Source organism: Macaca nemestrina, chromosome 19 (assembly GCF_043159975.1).
Source record: "Macaca nemestrina isolate mMacNem1 chromosome 19, mMacNem.hap1, whole genome shotgun sequence".
Taxonomy (NCBI): Eukaryota; Metazoa; Chordata; class Mammalia; order Primates; family Cercopithecidae; genus Macaca; species Macaca nemestrina.
In genome coordinates this window covers 83,991,051-83,999,436 of record NC_092143.1, presented here as the reverse complement: position 1 = coordinate 83,999,436, position 8,386 = coordinate 83,991,051, and the positions used below count along the sequence as shown (strand labels likewise).

At 49.3% G+C, this 8,386-nt stretch overlaps 1 protein-coding gene and 1 long non-coding RNA gene across 2 annotated transcripts; one reads left to right on the top strand and one right to left on the bottom strand.

Annotated features, from left to right (window-relative positions):
- The first annotated feature begins 1,368 nt into the window (after positions 1-1,368).
- Positions 1,369-4,143, top strand: LOC105478947 (melanocortin 2 receptor). The gene has a single exon (XM_011736703.2). It carries the CDS (start codon positions 2,974-2,976, stop codon positions 3,880-3,882), a length of 909 nt encoding a protein of 302 aa, XP_011735005.2. The 5' UTR covers positions 1,369-2,973; the 3' UTR covers positions 3,883-4,143.
- A 1,463-nt stretch (positions 4,144-5,606) lies between these two features.
- On the bottom strand, positions 5,607-7,997 carry LOC139360091 (uncharacterized). Its single transcript, XR_011617193.1, has 3 exons — positions 7,905-7,997; positions 7,394-7,421; positions 5,607-6,247 (listed from the first exon to the last, which is right to left on the bottom strand). It is a non-coding gene; the product is annotated as an uncharacterized lncRNA (long non-coding RNA).
- Positions 7,998-8,386: the final 389 nt, after the last annotated feature.

The following is an 8,386-nucleotide window of genomic DNA, read 5'->3' as shown; positions in this document are numbered from 1 at the left end:
AAAAGGCCAGTGTCTCCATCAGGCAGTCAGGCAGGAGGAGCCCCCTAGTTCTCGAGGAGCAGTTCTGTTCTCCTCAGGCCTTCTGCTGATTGGTCAAGGCCCACCCACATCCCGGAGGGCCTCTGCTTTACTCAATCACCTGTTCAAATGTGCATCTCACCCAGAAACACCCTCAGACACACCCAGGACACTATCTCACCACATACCTGGTATCCTGAAGCTCTGTCAGGCTGATACATGAACATCAACCACCACAGGCCCCTCCCATCCCCAGGCTCCCCCTCCCATCCCCAGGCTCCCCCTCCCATCCCCAGGCTCCCCCTCCCATCCCCGAGGCTTCCCCTCCCATCCCCAGGCTCCCCCTCCCATCCCCAGGCTCCCCCTCCCATTCCCCAGGCTTCCCCTCCCATCCCCAGGCTCCCGCTCCCATCCCCAGGCTCCCGCTCCCATCCCCAGGCTTCCCCTCCCATCCCCAGGCTCCCCCTCCCATCCCCAGGCTCCCCCTCCCATCCCCCAGGCTCCCCCTCCCATCCCCAGGCTCCCCCTCCCATCCCCGAGGCTTCCCCTCCCATCCCCAGGCTCCCCCTCCCATCCCCAGGCTCCCCCTCCCATCCCCAGGCTTCCCCAGGCTCCCCCTCCCATTCCCCAGGCTTCCCCTCCCATCCCCAGGCTCCCGCTCCCATCCCCAGGCTCCCGCTCCCATCCCCAGGCTCCCCCTCCCATCCCCAGGCTCCCGCTCCCATCCCCGAGGCTCCCCCTCCCATCCCCGAGGCTTCCCCTCCCATCCCCAGGCTCCCCCTCCCATCCCCAGGCTCCCCCTCCCATCCCCAGGCTTCCCCTCCCATCCCTGAGGCTTCCCCAGGCTCCCCCTCCCATCCCAAGGCTCCCCCTCCCATCCCCAGGCTCCCCCTCCCATCCCCAGGCTCCCCCTCCCATCCCCAGGCTCCCCCTCCCATCCCCAGGCTCCCCCTCCCATCCCCAGGCTCCCCCTCCCATCCCCCAGGCTCCCCCTCCCATCCCCAGGCTCCCCCTCCCATCCCCCAGGCTCCCCCTCCCATCCCCAGGCTCCCCCTCCCATCCCCAGGCTCCCCCTCCCATCCCCAGGCTCCCCCTCCCATCCCCAGGCTCCCCCTCCCATCCCCAGGCTCCCCCTCCCATCCCCAGGCTTCCCCTCCCATCCCCCAGGCTCCCCCTCCCATCCCCAGGCTCCCCCTCCCATCCCCAGGCTCCCCCTCCCATCCCCAGGCTCCCCCTCCCATTCCCCAGGCTCCCCCTCCCATCCCCAGGCTCCCCCTCCCATCCCCAGGCTCCCCCTCCCATCCCCAGGCTCCCCCTCCCATCCCCGAGGCTCCCCCAGCAGATGGGACACAGCACACAGGCTTCTCCGGCCTGGGCAGGAGGCACGAAGGTGACTCAGCCCTGTCTGCCTGGGACTGAGGTGGTTCCTGGGATGCAGGACTTCCAGGTTGTAAACCCTGCCCATGTTTCAGGCAAACGGGGTAAATTGGCTGTTCCAGGCAGAACCCTAGCAGCAGCCACACCCTGTCAACCCCTCCTTCTGCGTCCACCAAACCCACAAACCTCCTTCTGAACACTTGACCTCTGACCCAATCCTTTCCAAGGGAATTGGTTCCTTTCCAGACGAGTCGGTAGAGTGAGGCTGTGAGGGGCTCCCCGTGGACTTCGGATCACAGGTTGTGCTCTCAAATCTGTCCTGCCCGGGAAGTGTCTTTTCCTCGCCACGTGGTGCTGGCTTTCCCCACTGCTGCACTGCGAGTCCACCTTCCCCCCAGAGACACCAAAAATAAGTCTCCAGAAATGCCAGTCCAGGAGCGCCCCCTTTGAAACACAAGTGGTGATGTGCATTCCATAGTCATCTGTGGGAATGATACATCGGCACCTTTGCCATTATCCCACAGGCTGTGGGGTCAGGCAGTGACCCAGGGAGAGGAGCAGTGAGAAGGAATGGACCTGAACATCTCCTGAGTCCGCCGAGCCCGGTCACCGCCTCCCCGTCGGAGAAGGCAGCTGTGGGCTCTCCAGTTCCCACGTGGACCTTTCCTTGCTTTACCTCTTTGCTCATCAAGGGCACCATTGCTATTCATCTGTTCATCCCACATCCACGTGTGTTCACGAGAAGGATGGGGGGAAAGTGGCCCGGCAAAGAATAATCTTTGCTGTCATCTCTCGGCTCAAAATTCCACTAATGCTGTTTCTCACAAAGTGCTTAAGATGAGGGCCCAGTATACTGTTTTACCTAAATTAAAACACTTTATATATATATTTTTATAAATGTAAGGGGTACAAAAGTGCCATTTTGTTACATGGATATACTGTGTAGTGGTGAAGCCTGAGCTTTTAGTGTGTCCATCATCTGAATAACATACATGCTACCCATGAGGTAATTTCTCATCACCTACCCCCTCCCACCCTTCCGAGGCTCCAATGTCCATTCCACACTCTACATCCACGTGTATGCGTTATTTAGCTCCCACAGGTAAGTGAGAACATGCAGTATTTGACTTTCTGTTTCTGAGTTTTTCACTTTGATGATGACCTCCATTTCCACCCATGTTGCTGCAAAAGACATGACCTTATTCTTTTTTATAGCTGGTGTATATGAACCACATTTTCTTTATCCATTCACCCATTGATGAACACTTTGGTTGATTCCATATCTTTGCTATTGCCACTAGTGCTGCAATAAACATACGTGTGCAGGCTCTTTCTAATATAGTGATTTCTTTGTATTTTATGGAGGGAATAGAGTTTCCTTAAGCGAGTGTGGCTGGTTTTTATTTTCTAGTGTACTTTGCAACTAATATTTCTGTGTACCCTCTTTTAGGTGATTTGGAGATTTTCACTTAGATCTCCAGCAAGTGCTACAAGGAAGAAAAGATCCTGAAGAATCAATCAAGTTTTCCATGAAGTCAAGTCCAAGTAACATCACTGCCTTAACCACAAGCAGGAGCAATGAAGCACATTATCAACTCGTATGAAAACTTCAATGACACAGCAAGAAATAATTCCGACTGTCCTCATGTGGTTTTGCCGGAAGAGATATTCTTCACAATTTCCATTGTTGGAGTTTTGGAGAATCTGATCGTCCTGCTGGCTGTGTTCAAGAATAAGAATCTCCAGGCACCCATGTACTTTTTCATCTGTAGCTTGGCCATATCTGATATGCTGGGCAGCCTATATAAGATCTTGGAAAATATCCTGATCATATTGAGAAACATGGGCTATCTCAAGCCGCGTGGCAGTTTCGAAACCACAGCTGATGACATCATCGACTCCCTGTTTGTCCTCTCCCTGCTCGGGTCCATCTTCAGCCTGTCTGTGATTGCGGCCGACCGCTACATCACCATCTTCCACGCACTGCGGTACCACAGCATCGTGACCATGCGCCGCACTGTGGTGGTGCTTGCGGTCATCTGGACGTTCTGCACGGCGAGTGGCATCACCATGGTGATCTTCTCCCATCACGTGCCCACAGTGATCACCTTCACGTCGCTGTTCCCGCTGATGCTGGTCTTCATCCTGTGCCTCTACGTGCACATGTTCCTGCTGGCTCGCTCCCACACCAGGAAGATCTCCACCCTCCCCAGAACCAACATGAAAGGGGCCATCACACTGACCATCCTGCTCGGGGTCTTCATCTTCTGCTGGGCCCCCTTTGTCCTTCATGTCCTCTTAATGACATTCTGCCCAAGTAACCCCTACTGCGCCTGCTACATGTCCCTCTTCCAGGTGAACGGCATGTTGATCATGTGCAATGCCGTCATTGACCCCTTCATATACGCCTTCCGGAGCCCAGAGCTCAGGGACGCGTTCACAAAGATGGTCTTCTGCAGCAGTACTGCTAGCAGGACTGATCCCTGAGTTTAGAATCCATGGGAATAACGTTGCCAAGTGACAGAATAATGTAACATTCCAACAAATGCCAGCGCTCCTGACTGGCCTTCCTTCCCTAATGGATGCAAGGATGATCCCACCAGCTAGTGCTTCTGATAGCTAGGTTCTATGTGAACAGTCTTACTGTAGGGGCGACTTTTTAACTTTGTAACTGGAGAGATAAAACAATGTAGTACAAGAAGGATAGAATACAAAGTATTAGGTTGGTGCAAAAGTAATTAAGGTTTTTGCCGTTACTTTCAATGATCAAAAATTGCAATTACTTTTGCACCAACCTAATAAAAACGGCAACAAAAACTCAAGGGCTTTGGGCTAAGGCAAAGGCTTGCTTTCCTTTTTTTTTTTTTTTTTTTTTTTTTTGAGACAGAGTCTTGCTCTGTTGCCCAGGCTGGGGTGCAGTGGCCGGATCTCAGCTCACTGCAAGCTCCGCCTCCCGGGTTTAGACCATTCTCCTGCCTCAGCCTCCTGAGTAGCTGGGACTACAGGCGCCCGCCACCTCGCCCGGATAGTTTTTTGTATTTTTTTAGTAGACACGGGGTTTCACCGTGTTAGCCAGGATGGTCTCGATCTCCTGACCTCGTGATCCGCCCGTCTCGGCCTCCCAAAGTGCTGGGATTACAGGCTTGAGCCACCGCGCCCGGCAAAGGCTTGCTTTCCTGTGGACATCTAGCACGCCAGCTCTGGGGTGGAGGCCATTGCAGCCAATTTCCAGAAGCTAAAGTACCTGGGCATGCAACTCCAGGCAGAAGCTGTAGGGTCTTTGTAAGTCAGTAATACATTGGGAGGAATACATTGCTGCAGCTGGATTTGTCTGTCTCCCACAGCCATGTGGAGTCTCCGCCTTCCTCCTTCTCCCTGTTAGCCTGATGTAGTGAAGCCACCTCAGTTTCTGAAAGTGGGCTGAGTATAAACTATAAATGTCAAGTAACCAGCTTCGAGTTTCCAATAACAAATGAACCTTCTCTGTTAGTCTTCTTTGTCACTCAGTATCCCGCTGGCCTTAAAACCCTTTCCTGTTACATTTCCTCATGCTTTATGAGCCTACATTTCAAAGGAAAAAATGAAAATTTAATGCATTTAGTTCCTATGTGGGAATACATAAGGGCCAGATGAAAATTGCCACTATTTGAAGAAGCTATAACCAAACGACGTGTGTTTGTTCAAATGTAGAAGTACAAGGAAAGAGCCCCAATGTGTATTTTAAGAAAGAGAGAGAGAGAGAGAGTGTGTGTGTGTGTGTGTGTGTGTGTGTGTGTGTGTGTGTGTGTATTTTCCCCATGCTTTTGGACTATGGGGAAAACCAAAACCAAAACAAGACTTCAAGCGACAGTGCTGTTATTAGAGCCCCGAGCCGAAGACCGGAGGGAAGCGAGACCACCTCCTTCTGCAGACGCCTGGGAAAGCAGACCCGGTCGCTGGGAAGTGTCAGCCTCCCACCAGCCAAGACGCCAGCTATGGTAGACTGGCAACCCCAGTAGGAATGAAAGAAACATAATTTGTGAGTTCATTCATTTTTAATAGCTAAGAATCAGCTTAAAGGAGAAGCACATTCTGATTGTAAGTCCCCGCTAAGTTGGAGGGTGACCTGCAGGGGGTGAAAGGTGAAAGGGACAGAGGACAGCAGTAGGGCTTCAGAGGACACCAGGCTCAGGGTCTATAGGGTGGATGGTATCTTCCAGAAGAGGCAACGCTTTGCCCTCAGGAGAGTTTCCCAGAGCTGCTGAGGGGAGAAGACAGCCACACGCAGGACCAACCGTTTGGTGATGGGTTTGATATTAGACGTGGCAAGGACAAGAACTTCAGAAGCAAAGGAGGCAGCTGGAGTCAAGTGAGGACAGTGGCAGGCACACTGCCGCATGGCCTGTGCCACAGACGGAGGTGAGACGTGCACCTGCTTGTCCTCCGTTCTGTGGAAATCCTTCCCTATTTGATCCTTCCCCTGCAAAATGGACTATGTTACTCTAATACTAACCTGTGTTTATTAATATATGAGATATACATAAGTTAATTTTCCATGAAATCTAAAGCACAACCCTAGAACTAATTTTTAAAACTGTTATTTCTACCATTGAAAAGTAATGTATAGCATATTTTATGTGATTAAAGTGCATATTCTCAATAAGAGGTAACCTTTCTTTGATGCTGCACTGCTCTGTGACACCACAGAGGTAAGCAATGCCACTTAACCTCTGTCATAAATAGTCCCAAACTGCTCTGCCTAGAAATTCTGCCTTTGTCAACAGCTTTGCTCTTGCTCTCTGCTGTGCATGTGACTGTTGTCAGAAGGAAAATCACGGAGAAACTTCACTGCCTTCGATTTGATACATTTAATCTAAGAAACAAAATGAAGGTGGTTAGTCTAATCATGTATAAAACAAAAATGAAGTCTGAGTGCTAATTCAGAGAACTTTCAATTCTAGACATTTTCAATTCTAGGTCTTCTGCTATATTCCCATCAGAACAGAAGCTTCAGGGCTCAGAGTTATTGAGAAAACTAAGATTTTCTACCTCTAACTTCATATAGAATTCCAAATGAAAGCACCACCAAACTGCACATATTTGTGTAAGGACGACCAACAAGGTTCAGACTTTTCCCATGAGGACTTAATTCTTTTATCAAATTACCCAGTTTTTAAACTGCTGTGTGGATACTGTGAATGTTCACTTTATTGATGACCTAGCCTTGGAGCAGATAGCTGAAAATGTTCAGGATGTGGACTCAAGCTGACAGTAATTCTGAGCCCTGTCTAATAAAAAGGAAGGATGTTTCCTCTTACTCTCCTCATTTTCCCATCCGATCATGGACAGACAAGAGAAGTTCAGCAAACACTGCATCTGCCCCTGCAGTCACACGTGTGTTGAGCTATGGCGAGAAGAGCATGGGTTAGAGCTGCATTCCTGCTTGTGCGGTTGCCTGGGCCTCTGCAAGGGGCACTGATTCACCGTGGTTTGAAGGAAACGAAAAGTCTCCTTTCCTGTTAGGAAAGCAGGCAGGAGGGACATGGCCAGCTCAGTCCTCATCGCCGTCTGCCTCTCTGCTATGGCACCTGTCACTCCCCAGTGGGGGGTAGTAATTCTCAAATAGGATAAAAATGTTGCCCGAGAAAACATTGCATTGCTTCGTACTTACGGTCCTGGTTTACAATCATCTTTGCATTTTGACCTAAACACCCCACTGCTAACATGAACCAATCATCTCTTTGCTCTACCAAGATTCTCATAGCTTCAAAAATTATCATTTACTATTTCGCTGCTACAAAATGTAATCCAGCACAAACTTGCTTGAAAGCACATTTTTAAAACCAAGTTTTTTGGCGGGTGCATAAAGTTTGTTTAGTTCATAGCCACACTTAAGATTGGTGGTGAAAATAAGCTGCCAGGAAATTAATTTCCGCCTCTACTGATCTTGCTGCTTGATATTCAGTAATTAAGTCCCACTGTTAACATAATCTCAAAGGACTGTCCCTGTCTCTCTTACCTAAACAGGGATGTTATTTCCGGTCCACCTGTTGCAGCAAAAAGTAAACCAAGAAACAGTTAGTGGGGAAGATGCAAATGCCAGAATACAATATAGAAGATATAATTGCTTCTCTTTGTAAGAATTATGCTGAATGAATTAAGCTAAATTAAGCTGAAATGAAACATAGTCATGGGATCTCTGAATACGAAGTTTGAAGGTCTCTTCACTGGCCCGCTCTTCACTCTCATTGATGTCTGATTCTTCAGCTTGTTCCTGAATGTCTCTTAAAACATGCGTGAGGAACTATCAGACTTAACATACGAAAGTGAGACCTTGTCCTCAGTTTTTCATGATTGAAAAATCTGGTTTTCTTTATCAAATATCTGCTCAAAATTGGTCTCTGTCTCTCCCTTTTTTTTTTTTTTTTTTTTTAAAGACAGGGTCTTACTCTGTCACCCAGGCTGGAGTGCCGTGGTGCAATCACAGCTCACTGCAGCCTCAGACTCCAGGGCTCAATCAGTCCTCCTACCTCGGCCTCCCAAAGCTCTGGTATTACAGGCTTGAGCCACTGTGCCCAGCTTAAATTTGGTCCCTTTTGATCTTCAGTGACCATGACACTCTAGGTTTTCAACTAAAACATTTAGGTTTATAGAATCACAGAATTATTAGGAACCTTAGAGATTATGTTCTTTATTTCCAAACAAGCAAGTCTGTTCCATAAACCACCAAAGATTCCATAGTGTGTAATTTAAAGGCAGATAATTTCCTTGCCTCTATCCTGAGACCTGGCTTTTCAAGGAACATATTAATGAAAATGCCAAGTCTGTAGGGAGACCTTTAGGATGTGAGGGTAAGAGCTGCCATATTTGTCCTTTGAGAGGTGCTGGGATTTCTCTGAATTTCTCAGAATCAAGGCAGATTAAGTAACAACATATGGCTGTCAGTGAGCATCAGGATTATGGCTTCTTAACATTATTTAATAATTTCATTTAATGCTTTTCATTTTTTTCA

What these genes read in the sequence shown, in the direction of transcription:
- LOC105478947 (XM_011736703.2), top strand. Translation starts at nt 2,974, where the DNA reads ATGAAGCACATTATCAACTCGTATGAAAACTTCAATGACACAGCAAGA.